The sequence below is a fragment of the Atractosteus spatula genome, chromosome 8, assembly GCF_055471065.1.
Source record: "Atractosteus spatula isolate fAtrSpa1 chromosome 8, fAtrSpa1.hap1, whole genome shotgun sequence".
Taxonomy (NCBI): domain Eukaryota; kingdom Metazoa; phylum Chordata; class Actinopteri; order Semionotiformes; family Lepisosteidae; genus Atractosteus; species Atractosteus spatula.
The window spans coordinates 6,512,405-6,533,639 of NC_142713.1; the positions used below are offsets into that span (position 1 = coordinate 6,512,405).

Below are 21,235 nucleotides of genomic sequence, written 5' to 3' on the forward strand. Positions count from 1 at the left end.
AGTTTAAATAGCATAGATCATATGCTGTTGGCAATAAAGCAATTTATTAGGGAACACCCTTTTGCAGAAACAGGTGCATATTGGATATGATGTGACTCAATTATACCCTAACTATTCATACAGAAACGCACGCTTAGCAGGGTGTGGTATTGTTTTGCGCATTGGTGTCAGTTTTTGCACTACCTGCATGTACAACAAATTTGTGCACTCAGCTACTACGTTTTGATTCTTTGGAAACTTTGCCGGCAGCTGTGTCACCCTGCAACTCACAGCTGGCAGCCCCACTGAAGCTCAGCAGGTGTGAGCCTGGTCAGTACCTGGATGGGAGACCTCCTGGGAAAAACTAAGGTTGCTGCTGGAAGAGGTGTTAGTAGGGCCAGTAGGGGCACTCACCCCGAAGTCTGTGTGGGTCCTAATGCCCCAGTATAGTGATGGAGACACTAATAATTAGTAATTCCTTAGATAGTGCTCTTCTGGAAACTCCACTCCAAGTGCTTTACAGGTAACCCTGTAACCCTCCACCACCACCAGTGTGCAGCCCCACCTGGATGATGCACCAGTCTGCTCCCCCACTCACCAATCCTCAGTGGGGAGGAGAGCAGAGTGATGAAGCCAGCTCACAAATGGGGATTATTAGGAGGCTGTGATTAAGGCCTACAGGAAATTTGGTCAGGACACCAGGGTAAAACCCCTACTCTTTTCAAGAAAAATGCACTTTTTAAACTATACTGTAAATAGGCGCCGTCCTTCGGATGAGACTTGAAATCAAGGTCCTGACTCTCTGTGGTCATTAAAAATCCCAGGGCGTTTCTCGAAAAGCGTAGGGGTGTTCTAAAGTACCTTTCATCAGTATTTGCAAAAAATATTTGAGCCTAATCACCATGTGCATTTTAAAAGGCTGGTACCTGCATTACTAAATCTAAAACAAAGGTTGCTACCGTAAGAGATGTTAGTGGACCAGCAGGGGGCGCTCACCCTGCGGTCTGTGTGGGTCCTAATGCCCCATTATAGTGATGGGGACACTATACTATAAAAAGGTGCTGTCCTTTGGATGAGACATAAAACCCCAGGGCGTTTCTCAAAAAGAGTAGGGGTGAAACCCCGGCGTCCTGGCCAAATTTCCCATTGGCCCTTACCAATCATGGCCTCCTAATAATCCCCCATCTCTAAACTGGCTTCATCACTCTGCTCTCCTCCCCACTGAGAGCTGGTGTGTGGTGAGCGGTCTGGTGCACTATGGCAGCTGTCGCATCATCCAGGTGGGGGCTTTCAGTTTCAGGGGCTTTCAGTTGGAGGGGAGTCCCCATTACCTGTAAAGTACTTTGAATCCAGAAAAGCACTATAAAGCGCTATATTAGTGTAAGGATGTTTGATTGGTTTACAAATGTTTCCTATGTTCTTTATGATCAATTAAATAATCTTTATGATCAAGACAAAAATTTTGTCTCGCCTTCCTTCACTGCAGCATTTCTCCTCTCTTAGCGATGCAAACACTGATCATCTTATTATTTAAAACACATTGTTAGGAAAGAAGAGATTCAAACTAATAATATGACCAATTAAGATCGAAAAAAATACCTTTGTTATTGTGAACAAATTCTACCCCATATTCCCTCAATTCCCACTGAAGCTATGTTTTTTATAACCTCATTTTGTATAACACAGTGTTTTCCTTGAACACAAATGTTATATAAAAAATGCCAATAACAAACAATAATGATATTTTGATAGTGCACTTCTCACTGACTGTACTGTATGTATTGTATTGTTGTGTTATTGTATCATTTTGTTACACTGTGCTGTGTTGTCTGTGTTAAACTGCTGTTGCACTGCAATTTCCCTCACGGGATTAATAAAGTATCTATGTGTTCTAAGCATCCCCCACATGGAAGTGATATCATCTCAAATACATTTACAAAGACATTAGATTAAAAATTACATTACACTTGGGGGAAAAAATGCATAAATGTTTACTGTCTTCCAGTTAACTTACCTGACTGGTCTTCTCCACAGTGCTGCTGGGAACTTCTACTGTGTCCTTCACAAAAAAGTTCTCCATTACATCGATCTCAACACACTCCTGCTGGCATACTGGACACCGTATAACACCAACTGAAACATCAAAGAAAAAAAAAAAAGCTCAGATAACGACATAAAAATTGGGTTCAATTTCCCGGCAGAAAAATGCACTTCACTTCGGTTCGGATACGTCTTAACTCCATGAGGAATTTTGAGTGTGATTTATGGCATGAACCCACAGCATATACTGGGGCTAAAGGCTAAAATTGATTTTTTAGCAACCCAGGATCTTTATTTAGAGATTTAACTCATTGAATTTTTATATTAGGACTCTTAAATTGTATACTATGACACCTGGGATTTATATTCCAGGCTACTGATGTATATACATGCATATACAGCTTCTATCAAGACTATAACAAGCTTCCATTGGCGAAAGTGAAAGGCAGCAGGATTCCTTTCAAATCAGGAAACGCCGTTTTTCACACCTCCCCTTGAAATGTGCATCCTCAACGGTCTGATCACTGTTCCCCTTTTATCCAAACTTCCAGGTTCTCCCACCTTTTCTTTCCTATGCTTTCTCCTCGCCACCTCTTTTCCAATTCAATTCAAGATGCTTTATTGGCGTGACCAGTGTTGCCAAACCAAAAAAAAAAATACAATTAACATACAACAAAAATCTACAGACATTTACAATAAAGAGACAATCGTAAAATATTAACATATGGAGCATTACTGGGAGACAGGCTCACTGTTCCTCAGGCTGTGACAGGAGGTCACATACTGGGCTGCCTGGCACAACAGCAGCCACACGAAGAAGGTAGACACAGCCCTGCACAACAGCATGCGCATTATAACCGGGTGCATTAGATCTACGCCCACTGAATTGCTACCGATTCTCAGCGGCATCTCCCTACCTAACCTTCGCAGAGAAGCAAGTTGCATCAACCTTGCACTGAAAGCCTCGGATGACTCCAACCACCTGCTGCACGATGCCATCTGCAACCGGAACACCACAATCCTCCGATTAGAAAACCGGCACTCACCTTCTAACACAATGAGGCGCCTTATGAAAGAAGCAAACAATGACAATGGCACTAATTGGGCTAACAAAAAGTGGCAAGACGCGTGGAATAATAACAACCACAGACTGAAACAATTTATTGACAAAGTATCCAACAAACCCGCTGGAAATGACCTACCCAGACAAGCCTGGGTCAAGCTGAACCGACTAAGAACCGGACATGGCCGTTTCCGGGCCACCCTACACAAGTGGGGTCTCACTGATGACCCAACTTGCGAATGCGGCGATGGCAAGGAGCAGACGGCCGACCACATCCAATACTCCTGCCCTCGCTTCAGATGCCCCGGCAACTTTATCGATTTGGATGATGCCAGCCGCGACTGGCTGAGGCACCTGACTGTGACAATATAACTATGTAACTTCTGCATGTTAAGCTCATACGAATATATACAAACTGGGCTGCCAGTTCAACCGAGTTCTCTCCCAGTAGGATTGGGACTTGTTATGATTCTGGCTGGTGTGGGAATTCTGGGATTAGATTTGAAAATTTAGGGATGAATGTTTGTATAATCTCAGAATATCTGTCACAGTGCAGGAGGAAGTGCACCTCTGTCTTCATTTCTCCCCACTGGCAGTGGGAGCTCAGCCTGTCCTCTCTGGACAGCCTGGTCTGCCTGTGTCGCCCAGTTTCTATGGCCAGGCTGTGGACACTGAGCCTGTACTTCGTGAGGTTCTGTTTGTTTTTGCTGTTACTTATGTAACATTTTTAATTTTCCTCTCTTTCTCTCTCTTATTCCTGTTCTCCCAACCCCCCACACCCCCCAGAGCAGAAATGTAAAAGGCATTTCAGAGATCCTATGAAGGTGCCAAATGTCACACCTCCCCAATCTGTGTGCTACAAGTTTTGAAAAAAGGCCATGTAAATTAAAGCCCTTTGTCTTGGTAATGGGGCATCTACAGGCACCAGTATGGCTGCAAACAGCTGCATGAAGGACGGACTGAGGTATCCGCATAGCTGCAGGGATACTCAGCTCGAGAACAGCTTCCATTTAAATTGAGCCCATTTGAGATCAGAAGGCTGGACGATTGGTCAAGCGGGGACGTCATCTGCATTTAAAAGCGGAATAATTTGAGAAAAGAAAAACAATCAAGAGGACAAAGGAACGAGTAAAGGTTTACTCCGTGCTGAAAAGAGAAGAAAGGAAACAACGTCTCGTCTGTGGAGCCTTCTTCGGGTGTGAGAAAGACGGGAGTTCAGCAGAGATGATATAACATAGGAGAACAGAAGCTGGGAGTGAAGAGGAGGCGGGAGCAGGGGGAGAGGCAGAGTGGGCACTCAGGTGGTGCGAAGTCGAGAGAGGTGAAGAGAGGTGTGAAGTCGAAACTTGCAAATGAATAGAGAGGATTTGAAGGAAACGAGTCTGTCGTTGAGAGGAGGGGAACGGTGTGAACCTAGTTTCAGGATACTTTTGGTTTTGGGTGTCTTTCTGCAATAGGAGTTAAGAGACCCTTCTTTGAGAACGCAGACGGAGAGATCAGTGTGATCATGGCCATTAGAGGTGAAACGATGGGCTTGGAGAAATCTTTTATCCTAACAGCCCTAGCGTGTTCTCTGAATCGGTCTCCAAGTCTCCTTCCTGTTTCCCCAATGTAGATAGCAACACTCCCGGCTTCTGTTCACCTATGCTATATATCAGCTGCTGACCTCCCTGTCTCATACCTGAAGAAGGCTCGAAACGTTGTGCTTCCTTTCTTCCCTTTTCAGCATGGAATAAACCTTTACTTGTTCCTTTGCAGCCTACAGATGCTGACGCAGCTCCCCACTACTACCATCAAGAGGTATTAGGCATATAAAGCTACAGACTGTATGACCCTCGACCATCTGGAAAACGGTACCGGAGCATTCGGGCCCGGACTACCAGACTCAGAGACAGTTTTTACCCCCGTACTATCAAACTATTAAACTCCCAGCCTCTCTCACCTACGATCTGAACCTCACAGTGCCTTCTTTCTTACCAAAAACTCAAACACACATTGAAATCTACCTCTACCTCACATGTCAAAAAGCTCACTCCCCATAATTTCTATCCTTTTATTTCATTCTGTTGATGCATGTTTTGCACAACTGATGTTGTTTTGCACACTGCCTGCTGTTGTTTTGCACACTGCCTGCTGTTGTTTTTGCACACTGCCTGCTGTTGTTTTTGCACACTGCCTGTTGTCTCTGTCTTTCTTTAATTATATAATTGTATTGTTGTTTTTTCATACTACTTATCATCTGAGAGCTAGCTAAATAGCATTTCGTTATACCATATACCTGTATATGAGTATAATGACAATAAACTTGAACTTGAACTTGACAGACTAAATATAGGGAAAGCATCACCACTGTCATTTTAATGAAACCCACTTAAGTTTCTTGTGTTCGTTTGTTTGACAGCCTGGTTTGTTTGGTTGCATTTTTGTTACGGACCATAGGTTGTCTTCATTCAAGTTTCATTTTTAGTTTAAAAGGCAAATTGCGTGCGAAGGATTATTTCGTTTATGAAAGCCATCTTAAATCTCCTTTAAAAAAATTGATGCCCACTTCTGAGCACACTGGGATGGCCAGTGTTAGCGATTTAGTATAAGAGGATGGAGATAAAAATTTGTTCACAGAGTCCAGTATTGGGTTTCATGTCTTCTGCTCCTGTTATTTTAATATACTTGTCTTTGAGATAGTGCCAGTTTATTTCTCCACTATCAAATTCTTCATGGAAAATTACTGACATTCCTTTGAACTTGTGGATACAAGACGACCCGCACACCTAATGCAAAAGTCCGATAAAATGATCAACACGGGATATTATTACACCATTACAGCACTGCCAAAATGACCCCAAAATAGTCATGTATTGTGCAATATTATATTGTTTATCAGATTAATGATTCAGTTCCAGTTAAATAAGCAAAAGGAACTAGTAATCTTTATTTTTGGATGACATGAGCCTAGAGCAATATTATTATTTTAGTATTTAACAAACTACCTTATCCCACTGGGACTGGGACTCTCCAGTTTTAAGGCCACATCATGTCACTAGCCGACTATGACTGGGACTCTCCAATTGGTTGAGCGGCACAGTGCACAGTGGGTTTAGTCTTCCCATGCTCTCTCAGCTCTTAGTAACACAGTTACCCCGCAGTCTTCAGGGCTAAGACAGGCATGTGGTTCTGTCAGCAAGAGAGTCACTTCACTACTCGGGGAATTATTCTTAATTTGCATTTCTGATAAGTCTTTTATATCTTAAACACTTGTGTCTTGTAACTTTCCACTCCAACAGTTGTGAAAGTAAGTAGTTCCGCTTTTGTCTATATATGCTGACCTGTCACGTATGTTATGTTGCAAGGCATAACTGCCATATGTTCCTGACACAGTTACAGACATAATGAGGAACTTGCTTGACTGCTTCATCATGTGCACAGCCAATGTCTAATCCCTTTAATGGACATGTTTTACAGAAGAACATATGTAATCCATCCATTGTGGGAGTAACCGTTGAACCTGTTTACTGTATAAAGAGACCACCCTTTGTAATACTTCTTTGGGTCTTGCTTGACAAAGCCTGGCTCCAATATGCATATGCAATAAAGGCGTTTTCTGCTGCATGAACACCAGAGTTGCTGCCTTGTACCCGATACTACACTACCAGTGACCATTCATCCTCTGATATGGGGATGTGTTGTCTTTTGACATGTCATAAGACGTCAATGAAGGTGGGTGGGTCAGAAAAGTCTATCGACACTTCCTCCAGCCCCAGCGTTGCCCAAGCTTTGTGAAGCAGCGATGTTAACCGCGGCACCACCGTGCGGCCCCCACTCTGAAACAATGTCTTCAACATCACGAACATTCAGATCTTAACATGAACAACTGTAACAGATTACAATTACTTACATTGTACATTTTGAACAGATTTCTTTATTCAGAACAGATTTTGTGCCTCCTTTTCCAATTCTGAATTTGAAGACTAGCCACACTTGAAACACATTTTTAACTATACCATTTGCCCCTTCAATTTTCAACATGCTTTTTTTTATACACACACACCCATGAGATTGCAAAATGCCAGACCTGCCATGCAGCATATTACTTTCTGCAGCAAAGTTGCTTAGAGGCAGTGTTGGAAATCCTCAAGACCACGCAGCTGTGGCCCTAGGACACGTTTGTCCCAGTTTAAGATATGGGAGGTGCCTGTTATGAACTGTAAAAGAAACAATGCTTCCAAAAACAAAGATACTTTGATGTTTTTAAATGTAAGTGATTCATCTTCATTCTTCTTTTAAAATGACATACTTTGTTTTATTGTAATTCACAATTATTTTTATGTAATTCAATTACATTTAATTAAAGAACAGCCATTTATTAAAAGCAAACCTATAAATTAAATTATAAAAAAGCTCTAACAGTAGTTTCCAGATCACCAGCTCAAGACACTCTTATCTCAGCTGTCAGATATATGAGCTATATCCCTGCAGTGTTCATGCACTATTTAAGTTAAAGCATCAAGTCATGCACACTTTAAGGACAGTGCATTAATTAATGCTTCAATTTCTTATATATCAATCGACATAACTGGTCTTCATTTTCTAATGGTTCGTGAGCTTATAATGAACACATCTTAATTAGCCAAAACTTTCGTTTAAAAAACAAAGCACATTCAGAGTATGATTTTGGAAAATGATTTTATGTAGCTAATAATTTTAACCATAGTTCACATCCATGTACTTCAATGTATCTATATACGTCTTCCTAAAAACTGTCTATTGAACCTATGACCTGCCCCGGAGTTAATTAATTTACTGCACAGTTCAGGTCTGATTGCATATTCAGGGATTAAAATAAATTCATTTTAGGGCTAAACTAAGTTTATTTTAGGATTCTGTTTTAAGCACATTTACCTTGTCTGACTAACATAACCTGGAAGTATCATATCTTTATCATAAAAAAACAATTATCTTCTTAATATAATTACACATATCTTTAAATTAAGCAGATAATTCTAGGTCATTGTAAATTATTAGCAACTTGCAAAATGTTTTTTACAGCATTTAAAAAAAGTGAAAATGTAAGAGTTAAAGAGCTAAAAAAGTAACAATTTTTTTAGATAAGTGACAAATTATAGTATCTTCAAAGACAAACTGGTTTTCCTAGCATCTCATCCCATCTAAGAAACCCCCCTGTAAAATTTGAAAGGAGTAAATCTATTTTAACTATTTTCTTTCAAACTAATTTCTTGTACTTTAAACCACCTAAGGTCATGCTGCCACTATGTGTCACTTCAAATGATCAGCAAGGAAGCTTTGAGCCACTTTTCATAAGTAAACCTGGATTAAAAGTTTATAATAAAGTCTTACTAGTGCCTTCCATTCCATCTGAATTCTCTTCCTTCATTAAAACCTAATACAACAGTTAAACAGCGTAAAACACTTGTAATTCCAGCACTAGAAATTATGCAAATTCAAATATATTCCCTTTCCTAAAATATATTCCACTTTTGATCATAATAATGGATTCACCAGAACACCTTTCTGAAATACAAAAGCAAACATTATCATTCAATAAGATTTATCTTAATAAAATGGACAAATATTGGACAAAAATCCAACAGAGGAGATAAACAACCACAGCCACACCTATTCCAGGACTCTGTCACAGAGCAGGATGGGAGCCACCAACAGCTGTATCACCCTGACGCTCACAGCTAACAGCCCCACTGAAGTTCAGCAGGTGTGAGCCTGGCCAGTACCTGGATGGGAAACTCCTGGGAAAACTAAGGTTGCTGCTGGAAGAGGTGTTAGTAGGGCCAGTAGGGGGCCCTCACCCTGGGGTCTGTGTGGTTCCTAATGCCCCACTATAGTGACAGGGACACTATACTGTTAAAATGTCCCTCTCCTAATAATAATATAAAACTAACCTAATTCTACATGGTCATCAAAAGTCCCAGGGTGTTTATAAAAAAAAAAACAAGGTTGTTACCCTGATGTCCTGGCCATATTTCCCCCTGGCCTTTATAAATCATGGCTTCCTAATAATCCCCATCTCTGAACTGGCTTCATCACTCTGCTTTCCTCCCCACTGATAGCTGGTGTATGCTAAGTCGCACTATGGCTGCCGTCACATCATCCGGATGGAGCTGCACACTGGTGGTGGTGGAGGGGAATCCCCATTCCTGTAAAGTGCTTTGAGTGGAGTGTCCAGAAAAGTGCTATATAACTGTAAGGATTATTTATTTATTACATACACTGAAATCAAGCAGTGTCTTTTCAATTATCTTCATGATCATCACATTCCCAGGGAATGCAGTATTCTTCTATCAGCACATTAGTTAGTCAGAGGACAGATTAAACTAGATCAATTTCAAAAACCTGTTGTTTTTGTAACTGATTTATTTCAGGTGTAAACTGAGGGCCTTCAGAATAAGTACTGTTTTGAAAAACACTTTTTGGCATAATAATGGTGAATGAATTTATACTTTACCTTGATTAGATCTTTGCCTGACAAAACAAACGAAATGCTCATGACACAAGACAAAGCAATCAGCATTAGATGTTTGCTTGCCATCTTCCCAGAACTGTAAAATTGTTTCTTCTCTTCCTTATGCTATCAATCACACTAATCCTAACATAACTTTTAGCATGCTCCTGCCTGTTTCTCTTCACCTGTATTGTCTACTCCTGGCGGTGGAGAGATCAGACATTGCTCCACATGCCTGAAACTGTAAATTGTGGTCAGGATGTGCAAGGCAAGAAAATTCCGAGGCACCACAGCAATGCACATCCAAACCAAGGAAGGCTAATGTTGATAAAAAAAAAAGCAAAGAGCCTCAGAAATTGATGACATTTGAACAAGTCTTGAAATCTTTTTTTTTTTTTAAATTGTGGAAACAATCTGCATTACAATAACACTCTCTACACCTGTGGTCCAATTGAAAAAAAAATATCTAGCAGGTTTGAATGTGCAGCCTTTGCACTTTGCCAAAATTGCAATTAACCTTTACAGCAGAGCACAGCACTATTTGCAACATCACCAGTCAGAACACTGACTCTCCCCTTCGCTCCAGACATTCAGCAGCTACTTTGACAGCGCAGTACAACTTCTCACTCATCACGTTTAGAAAACTGGATGCTTCAGCTTCCTTCTCCAAAGCACCGTAAGCAGGGAGCTCAGGGAACACCGATCGCTCCAGCATCTCGCCTCTCGGCAATGGCACGAAGCCACTGGACTGCTAAAACAAGCACGCAGACAACACTGCCTGAAGAAATCCGAGTTGGGAGCTGCGCCAGCAGGCGTAGGCTGCAAAGGAACAGGTCAAAGTTCATCCCTTGCTCAAAGGTAATGAAAAAAGACACAACATTTTGGAGCCTTCTTCGGGTGGGAGGGAGGCAGGGAAAGCAGCAGATAATTAAGGCATACGAGAACAAAAGACATAAAAGGTAAGAAGCCAGCAGCTGTATCAGCCCCACTGAAGCTCGGCAGGTGTGAGCCTGGTCAGTACCTGGATGGGAGACCTCCTGGGAAAAACTAAGGTTGCTGCTGGAAGAGGTGTTAGTAGGGCCAGTAGGGGCACTCACCCCGAAGTCTGTGTGGGTCCTAATGTCCCAGTATAGTGACGGAGACACTAATAATTAATAATTCCTTAGATAGCGCTCTTCTGGAAACTCCACTCCAAGTGCTTTACAGGTAACCCTGTAACCCTCCACCACCACCAGTGTGCAGCCCCACCTGGATGATGCACCAGTCTACTCCCCCACACACCAATCCTCAGTGGGGAGGAGAGCAGAGTGATGAAGTCAACTCACAAATGGGGATTATTAGGAGGCTGTGATTAGTAAAGGCCTACAGGAAATTTGGTCAGGGCACCAGGGTAAAACCCCTACTCTTTTCAAGAAAAATGCCCTTTTTAAACTATATTGTAAATAGGCGCCGTCCTTCGGATGAGACTTGAAATCAAGGTCCTGACTCTCTGTGGTCATTAAAAATCCCAGGGCGTTTCTCGAAAAGCAAAGGGGTGTTCTAAAGTACCTTTCATCAGTATTTGCAAAAAATATTTGAGCCTAATCACCATGTGCATTTTAAAAGGCTGGTACCTGTATTACCAAATCCCACCCTTCAGGAAATCCTCATTCAGCAGCATGCAAGTCAGATTGTCACAGGAAAGGCAGAAAAGGTGCTAATTGCAGGCAGGAAGGCTGACAGCATTAAAACGGCTGGAGAGAAACCTGGCTGGAGTTAATATTTAAGGCAGGACAATCAAGTCAGACAAAGGTGTGTAGGAATTACCAAATTACAGAGTAGGCAATAATTTAATTAATGCTGAAAAACAGAAGAAAGAAAACTTCCTTCTTTTTTTCAGCATGGAATAAACCTATGACTTGTTCCTTTGCAGCCTACACATGCTGACGCAGCTACCCACCTGAATAATTTAATTTGCTACCCAAGAACAAAACATGAAACTGCATTTATTTCAACAGTGAAACATGAATCTGAGGACACCAGAGTTAGTTACTTGAAATGCATTTAAAACTGAGATCGGGAGGCACCCCTTCACCTAAAAACACTGTGAGATATGAGGGTGGTACAAGCTGCCCAGCGATGTGGTTGGGGCTGATACCCTCCACGAAACAGCTGGATAAGATCCTTGACTCAATAAACTCACTATCACGCAGGCTCACTATGGGCCAAAGGGCCTCCTCTGCGTTTTATCACCTTTTCTGTTGTTCTTACAACCCCAGGAAGGAGGCTCCGTGGTTTTGAACAGGCTCGGTTTTGCATGCAGCCATCTTAACTGCATGTCACGTTGCCAACCCACGGCCATTTTTTGTAGCGTTAGACATCTGATTCATTTTCTTCAAGATGCTTTTAAACGGGAATGGCACTGGCAGTTGGAATAATCCCACTGACAGCACTCAGAGCACCTGTTACTCAGAAAAAAACAAAACCATGTCATTCCCTGCGCTTGATCTTTACACATATTAATTAGCACTACCTGGGGAGGTTCACAACTTAAAGAACTAATGTTTGTTGAGGATTTTGCTCACAGCACAGCAGAGAACTGAATTATATCAGTGCAGGTAAACTGGATTGCATTAAGCTTGCTTGATGCAGATCACACGCAGCAATCAGCACAGAACAGTGGCAGAGATGGGTAGCTTACAAGCAGCTTTTTAGATAAGAGATCACTTTATTAGCTATGTACAATTTCTTTCATTAGGAATTTGTCTTTTCGCATACCCCAACTTGCTCTCCATGAGAGACACAGACAGGGAGAGAGAAGCTTGGGGTCAGAGTGCAGGGTCAGCCATTTATACAGCACCTTGTGAGCAGCTGGGGTTAAGGGCCTTGCTCAGGGGCCCAACAGAATAGGATTCATCTGCCAGCCAGGGGATTTGAACCAGCAACATTCCAGCCACAGGTGTAGATCCTTAGCCACAGTGCCACCACTCCCCAAGCTTTTTAAAATGCAACTTATTGTTGCTGGTAATTTTGCACTACGTGGTCTTGATTCCAGATATTTTAAACTTTTCCAGAAGACACTCATTAAAGGTAATCTGTCTCTTTTCCTTTCAGCCTGGAATAAACCTTCACCTGTTCCTTTGCAGCCTACACATGCTGATGTAGCTCCCCACTTAAATCTTCTTTTGAAGGTACTGTAGATGTTGCTCTGCTGTCTCTGTGCTCGTTGTAAAGACTGAAAGGAAATTCTGCTTGCCAGTTTTGTAGCCTAACCTTATTCCCACTGAACATGGGATGGGAAATCAAGCTGCAAATTAATTAAGATCACAGTCTGACAATCCTTGAAAAGTCATTCCACCCCTCCATTTCCTAAACCACTTCATCCTCAGATCCTTGGCCAACAACAGGCACAAAAGGCAGGGTACACCCTGGATGGGACGCCAGTCCATTGCAGAGCACACACAGTCACAAACATGCACCCTCGCTCTAGAGCCAGCTTTCCCTGAAGCCAATTAACCTACTGGTATGCCTTTAGACTGTGGGAGAAAACCGACACAAACGTGGAGAAAACATGCAAACTCCACACAGAAGGCACCCCAGTCCGGAATTAAACCCCGGGTCCCGAGTGCTGGGAGGCAGCAACGCCAACCTCTGTGCCAGCATGCCACCCTGAAAATGCATTTTAACAGACCTAAATCAAGCAGACTCTGCTCGTGTGCCCACCAGTCAGACAAATCAGGTTTACTGCTCTCATCTACAAAATGCAAGTACACAAAGGCCACCACCAGGAGCTCGCCTCCAGCACATTAGGTAGTCCTAAACACTGTGGGATTACACAACAGGCAAGAGTTTATTCAAGTTTCTAATTTAGTCAAATCTCAACAACCAAATTGTTTTGCTTTCGACTGTGAAGTTTAGTTTTGTTCACCTTTTTTGTTTTTGCCGAGTCCTTGCAGTTTTTGCTCAGAAGCCAGACACAGCGAGAGCACAGTTCTGAAAACAGCCTCAAGTTCCTCTCAACCACATTCATTGTCTGGGACAAGGGGGCTGGTGGTGGAGGAGTCACAATTTGACAGCGGGAGAAAAAAAATACACATTTGGCCCATCAGTCACAGTGTTTCTTCTTGCTTCTAAAGATAATTACTTTTTTTGCCCCCCAAAACACTTTCATTCATCTGAAAGTGGAGAGTAAGCAACTTTCACTGCATTATAAATTAAACAGAGAGCATCAGCACTGAGTAGGGCAGTGCACAATAAAAGCACACTGCAATGAAATAAAGATGCCAGTAATTGTATTTCATATATCTGATTCCTATTGATCCTAACGTCCTCTCTAAAGTTTGTGTAACTGAAAGCAAACCTCAAGTGATCCAGCACTTAACTTAAGTGCTGTACAATCAGTACAGTACTTCTCACTGTACTGATTGTATTATTATTATTATTGTATCATTCGTTACACTGTTGCTGTGTTGTCTGTGTTAAGCTGCTGTTGCACTGCAGTTTCCCTCACGGGATCAATAAAGTATCTATCTTAATATATTAAGTAACGAAAGACTAGGTCTACAAGGTAATGTAGATATAAACGGGATCCACTAGTTAATGTGAGCTCGCAGAAAAAGACATTTCATTACCAGCAACTACTGCTGCACGCCGTATTGTTGTGCATTTGATAAATAAACTTTGATTTGATTTTGATTTGATTTAATGCACGGTGCGGTGGCTCAGTGATTTTGCAACTAGCCGCATATGCAACCTTTTTCTTTCCCATCTCGAGTTAATTTCTGCAAATTAGCTGCCCAGGTTCACAGAGCCGCTCTGTACATTTTGTTGTGCACCCGTTTCTGAGCCAAACAAGGAAGCTCTTATTTGATTTTTTTAGAAAAGGGCATACTTACTGGATCTCGATGCATGGTCACCCGGCAGAGAGGAGTCTTTCTTCTCGGCTACCGCCAAATGCCTGGACGGCTGAGGCAAGCACTTTTTGCAGAAAGAGTGAAGGCAGGGCAGGAGTCGGGGTTCTCTGCTCTGGAAATTTGAGGTGCATACGGCACAGGTGTCCAGCAAATTCAGGGAGCTTCGCAGCTTGGGACTCTCCTCTTCAATCTGCATGCTTTCTGCTTCGTTTTCTGCAATCAGCACGACGTCTTTGTCACCGTTGTTTTTTTCCGAGCTCTCATCCATATTTTTTCCACGGACTGTTTGTTGATCGACAGAATGAATTCCAGTTGTGGTGTGTTGTTGTTTTTTTCAGGTGGCAGTCATCACCTGACTTCACATCGGTCACGCCAAGATACCTTACAAACGTAACACTGGATGGTTCCTCGTAACCATGCTTATTATAATAATAAAAAAACCCTAAAGAACGGCGTGTGCTTATTCAAAGTACTGTACGGAGCTGAAAAGTGCTGAATCCCCAATTACTTCCGATTCCAGTTCTTTCCAGACCGTTCTCTTTATTGACAGTCACTGTGCAATGGATATACCCCGTACAGCACATGCGTTACGGAAACATTACCGTAGCGAAATCCGTGTTGAAGTCAGGCATGAAAGAAACCCGTGTAAGTGCCAGCAGCGGCATACAGGGGCTACAAATGTAGCTGACGCCTGCCTTTTGCCCTATGCAGTCGATAGGCATCCACAAGGCCCTCGCAGACAGATCCGCGCAGCACATACACATTTCCCAGGTTGCCCCGCGCAACCCCGCAGCGCAGAGCCGCAGCAGCCCTGGGTAGGAGGAGACAAACAGAAACCTTCAGAGGCAGAGCAAGCGCTACTTTCTCTCCCCGAGTGACTGCGGGGTTTTGTATTCTTAGTGGGGGCTCTTCGAAGCCCGGTTTGGGAGTTGAAGAGGAAAAAATAAAGCCTGTACTGTATTAGCAATTTAAGCAACCTAACTGTAAAAGCTGGCCAAGTAGGACGGCGATAATAAGATTTATTATAAATGTATTAATAAGATCACTTTATTAGCCCTATACAATTTCTTGCATTAGGAATTTGTCTTTTCACATACCCCAGCTTGCTCTCCATGAGACACACAGGCAGGGAGAGAAGCTGGGGTTCAGAGCACAGTCAGCCATTTATACAGCGCCCCTGGAGCAGCAGGGGTTAAGGGCCTTGCTTAGGGGCCCAAAGGAGTAGGATTCCTCTGCCAGCCATGGGATTTGAACCAGCAACCTTCCAGCCACAGCCACAGATCATTAGCCACAGTGCCACTGCTCCGGAAAAGATCACTTCCTATACAAATGAGGTTTCTATTCTGATCTCACACAAATCACACAAAAAAGTAGGTGTCCTGGCCAAGTTTCCCATTGGCCTTTACCAATCAGGGCCTCCTAATTATCCCCATCTATGAACTGGCTTCATTACTCTGCTCTCCTCCCCACTGAGAGCTGGTGTGTGGTGAGCGTTCTGGCGCACTATGGCTGCCGTTGCATCATCCAGGTGGATGCTGCACATTGGTGGTGGTGGAGGTGGAGGGGAAACCCCATTACCTGTAAAGCACTTTGAGTGGAGTGTCCAGAAAAACTCTATATAAATCTAAGCAATTATTATTCATAATAATAATCTTTAACTGCATTAAAGGGTGAAGACTAAGAGCTGCAGGACTCTCCAACAAGTGTAATTCTGTAATTCAGAAGGGGACGCTTGAGTCCTTACTTGTCTATTTTAAGGATTTAAATACCAAATATGCAAGAGCCATAACTTCCCTCGGTATTGAACATAAGAGAAGAGAGATGCACACATATGCCTTGTTTAGAACCTTGAGCCAGCTCCCAGACGACTTCGGGACATTCTTTCGGTTTTGTCCCATCCCTGTGTCCGCATAAAGTGTTTTTTTTCCCCCGCTAGTGTTAAGTTTAAGAAATTGACTTAACATTGATTGCTTTCCAGTAAGGTTCTAAAACTGAAATTGAAAAAGAGCAAATGAAAGCAGTGGGGAAGAAGCGTGGGAAACAAAAGAGAAGGAATAAAAAAGTGAAGTTTAGCAAAGCTGCACTGCAGATTAGAATAAATAATGCATGATTGCTTCATTTCCAAAGGATTGTGAAATTAGAGTACGTAGTCTATCTCAGTACCTTAAAGGAGGTTGAATAGGAATCATAGAACTAAGAATTCAAGGGAGAAAACATTCATTTTAGTAATGGAGAGCATACTGAGAGCTGAGAAAATAGAACATTCTCAAATCACTGTTTACCTGTTTAAAATAATGTTAAAGTTATTTATTGGGGTGGTGCAAGTAGGTGTCCTTGACCTACAGAAACTGCATAAATTGGAGATGTACTTGCCACCTCTTAATTCCATTTTTCGGGGTTTGGTGTTTAAAACTGTACCTTAACTTCAACCTCGATCTAAACACGATTATTTGCTCTTCAGTTCTGAACTTCAGCCAGTAGTCCTAGATTTGTTCAATGCCAGTATTTTATAATGTGACCTTATATAGCAGGCCAGGGAACTGTGGGACAGCAACATTGTTGGGTTTTTTTTGCTTTCCCTGGGGTATGAATAAACCTGCAGGGCACCGTTTAGATTGTTATTTTGTCACGATCGCCACCCGTCCTCTAGAGGGCGCTCCAACTCTTTTCTATTTGTTTCATTATTACGTTCACCTGTCCCTTGTTCCCCTTTATTATTTAAGCCCCATGCCCCCCCCCAAAGCTCAGGGCTCTCTCTGCATTGGAAGATGGACACCCGGAGCATCAAGTCACCCCATGCCCCAGGCTTCAGGGCACTGGCTTCCGACCAGCTGAGGCCGGGGCTCGGAGCACCTGGCCTCGTTCATCTTCTTTTAGCTTCCACGTTCCTGGTTCCATGTCCCCGTTCCCTGTTTTTGCTCTTGTCGTCGTCTTGGATGGACCTCCCAGTTTTGGATATTGGACTGTGTCCTGGTTTTCCTATTTGGGCTGTTTTGGACTTGTTTGCCCGCTGTCATGATTGGGAGCACCTGGTTGGACCCTGTGCGGCGCTGAGACTGTAGGCAGCTAGTGTTTGGCCTCCAAATCCCAAAAGGCAAAAGTCGTAGTCGAGTGTCACGATAGTCACTAGGGACTTGTGGAAGAGGTGATCGGACCCTATGCGGTGCTGAGAGAAATAGATGTCCAGAAATCCAAAGGGCGAAAGACGGAATGCGAGGTCGGGTAGGCAGGCTAGGTAGTCAGGTCAGAAAGGTATCGAGAGCCGCGAGACAGAGACGAAGACGTTGCCGAAGGAAAACCAGGGTCGGTATCCAGAGATCAGTTCAAAAAGTACGCGCACAAGAGAAAGGCTAAGTCGATCTCAACAGTGAGCGAGGACTGAGAGGAGTGTGCGGGTTGAAATGGGGAAAAGGGCGGGGGCAGTGCAAATTGCTAACTAGGGCGCAGGTGATGCCGAGAGGTGCACGCGGGAGGGCGGTTCGTGACATCGAGGTAGAAGAGCAAGGTCGGGTATCACAAGAGTCAGGTCGAGAGTATCCAGATCCAAAACGAGGGGCGAGGCGAAGTCGAAGCAGGAGGAAAAACAAGGTCGGGTAGACAGAAATCAGGTCGAGAGTAGTTTACGCACACAAGAGAAAGCCAAGGGTTATTCTCAATAGTGAGCGGGGACCGAGTGGAGTGAGAGGGTATAAACAGGGAAGAGTGTGAGGGATAACAATTGATTATAAGATAAGATCACTTTATTGGCCATATACATATAATTTCTTGCATGAGGAATTTGTCTTTTTGCATACCCCAGCTTGCTCTCCATAAGGCAGAGAGAGGGAGAGAAGCTGGGGTTCAGAGTGCAGGGTCAGCCATTGTACAGCACCCTTGGAGCAGTTGGGGTGAAGGGCCTTGCTTAGGGGCCCAACGGAGTGGGATTTCTCTGCTGGCTGCGGGATATGAACTGGCAGCCTTCCAGCCACAGGCACAGATCCTTAGCCACAGTGCCACCACTCCACCCCATGACAAACGATATTTTAAATTCTTCACACAAACCTGCGACCCAGCAAGTTTTGTTTCTTTGGTTTCCATTCCATTTAATCAACAAAACAAGAAACATGTTTGACTACCTTGTTTGAAACCTGATGGACAGGCTTGCATTTATGCATTTAGTTATTCTCTACCATACAATAGCTAAACAGATAATTTGCTTGGAAAATACAGTAAATCCTCAGTTTAATGGATTTAAATCCGATTTCAGATTTAACAGACAAAATTCTTCGGTTCATTTTCCGGTTATTATGACGGACAAAGAAAGCGATGATGATGAGGAGGAAGAGGGACCTCAAATTTGTAAAATCAAGCTGTCTGATTTAAGATCTCATCTCGACGACTTGATCACGTTTATGGACTCATCATCTGATCCTGAAGTTCAGCTGTATTACTCTCACTTCCAGAGCTTTCAGAGAGATTATTAAGCAGTAAACTTCCAAAACACAATTGAAATTGGATGCTTTCTTCAACCCAATTAGCTGACCAAATCCTGTGTCACCTCAACATAGCACCTCCTCAGCAAATGGTGTTAATCTCTTGCCAGGACTGACGTGAAACATGGAAGAGGAGCAAGGTGATTCCTCTTCTGAGTAGGCTACATAATATTCAGTTTTTTTTTCTTGTTAAAAGACGGTGGGTAATTAACTATTATTTATTATTATGTCCGAATAAATGATATGTAATACATGTAGCAGAATTTGTTTTTCACGTAAATATGGGTGGCGTTGTGCTTCAAAATATATAATTTGTTATTTAACGGATAAAGGTTTCATATAGACGCTATTTTACGGACATTTAACGGACATTTGGCAATATCGGACACCCCCTCCACCCAATTAGTCAGTTAAATCAAGGATATACTGTAGTTGCTTTTCTGGACACTCCACTCAAAGCACTTTACAGGCAATGGCGAGGAGAACAGAGTGATGAAGCCAGTTCAGAGATTCGGTTTATTAGGAGCTGAGGAAGATTTTATCTTTTTAGCATTTATCTTTCATTAAGTATATAATATAGTGACTATTTGCTTTCGCTCATATTCCTTTTTGCTTAGCAACAGTATAAAAGGATAATTCAAGCATATTATTTGACTTTTTGATATTAATGCTTCAACCGCAGCTCATTTCACACCTGTCACGATTGTGGTCCCTCCACCTTAAGGGCACTCCGGCTCATTCACTTTTTAGTTGATTTTGTACACCTGCTCCCTGTTCCTACCTCCCTACAAAAACCAGACGCTCACTCTGTTCCGGGATCTGCATTGGAACACGGATGCCCGGAGGGTCGCCTATCACCGAGTCGCCCTAGGTCCGCGGCTCGGGGGTCATTCGCCTCCTAGGTGTCCTGAACCAGCCGAGCCCGGGACCTGGAGCTCCTGGTTCCATTCCCCCCTTTCTTCCCCAAGACCCTTCGCCAGATCCCACTCCGGTTTTTAACTTTGTCTTGTCTGTCTATGACCCCTTGTCGGATTCCGCTCCGGCATTTAACTTTGTCTTGTTCATCTTGGACTGATCATTTGGACATTTGCCTCACCACGGATTTCCCTTAGGATTCCCTTTTGGACTGTTCATCCTGGACCACGCCCCCCCCCTGTTCATCTACCAGCCTTGTTCCTCATCTCTTCCCTGTGTGTGTTCACTGCCTTCCGGATTGTGTCGTCTGCACAGGGTCCTGAAAGATGCTTCATAACAACACCTTCTGTTTACTTACTTCCTTTTGTCTATATACATGGTAAAATTGCTTCTTAAGAAGAACGTGGTCAATTACAAAGATGTTTTGTAGAGAGAAAAACAAATCCTAATATGGAAATTAGAATGAGCTTTGTGAATTTGCTGTATTAAACTCATTGCATTTACCATCTCATTGGAGAGGTTACTCACAGAGGCCATGACTGATAGAGGCCAGGGGGAAATTTAGCCAAGACATCATCGTTAACACTCTTACTCTTTTCGAGAAATGCCCTGGGATTTTTAATGACCACAGAGCAACAGGCCCTTTTTTACTGAAGACAGGTGAGTAAATCTCAGCAACAAAAAATTCATTGACGTTACAGAAAAATTTTACAAACTTCGAATTAAATGGAAAATCAGGAACTTTGTTAAAGTACTGCAAGTCGCCAAATTGTCGCAAACTTGCATTCAAGTTTCTAAGAACTGGAAGGTGATGCAGCCCTTCCTGCTCACTAGTCACTGTAATGACCAATGTACTGTGATGGATGAGCAAATAAGTTGTGCAGCAGACATTTCACTGCAGAGATGTTTCAATGTGATCTGCATGCAGAGTTAACGAGTAGTAGTATTTGTCAGCAAAACCGTCATGAAGTCAAAAGCAATTTCTATTGGATTAAAAAAGATATATTCACAAGTCTGCTTGTTTACAATCTAATAGGGCTGCTTCATCTCACTAGAACTTTAGTTGCCCTGTTCCGAATTTCAGAATATGGCGCTAAGCATACCTGGAAATTAAATCTATTTTGTGATGTAAATTGGAGGTTTTACAAGTTACTGTGTAGATTTTACTTTTATTATGGCTTGAAATGCACTCATCAATACTGAATCTTTCTATCCCCAAAATATAAAAATAGCCTTGCAGTTCCCTTTTATCTGGATTCTAGGTACTATAGAGGCATTTGATACTTAAATTTGAATTTTAACATCAACAATTAAACTCTTACCATGTCCTTTTTAGCTTCCACCAACTTCACAAGGCCTTGACACTATACCATAATTAATAATTAATAATGATTGCTTACAC

The 21,235-nt window shown here is 42.6% G+C and overlaps 1 protein-coding gene across 2 annotated transcripts in view; it reads right to left on the bottom strand.

Annotated features, from left to right (window-relative positions):
• Positions 1 to 15,264, bottom strand: part of trim24 (tripartite motif containing 24) — a 46,635-nt gene extending 31,371 nt beyond the window's left edge. The window contains exons 1-2 of one of the 2 annotated variants that reach the window (XM_088923758.1): positions 14,429 to 15,264; positions 1,994 to 2,112 (exon numbers count right to left, since the gene is read on the bottom strand). In XM_088923758.1, coding sequence (XP_088779884.1) covers positions 1,994 to 2,112; positions 14,429 to 14,714 — 405 coding nt within the window. In that variant the 5' untranslated portion in view covers positions 14,715 to 15,264. The remainder of the gene's footprint in view (positions 1 to 1,993; positions 2,113 to 14,428) is intronic. The other variant, XM_088923759.1, reaches the window with a different exon arrangement.
• Positions 15,265 to 21,235: the final 5,971 nt, after the last annotated feature.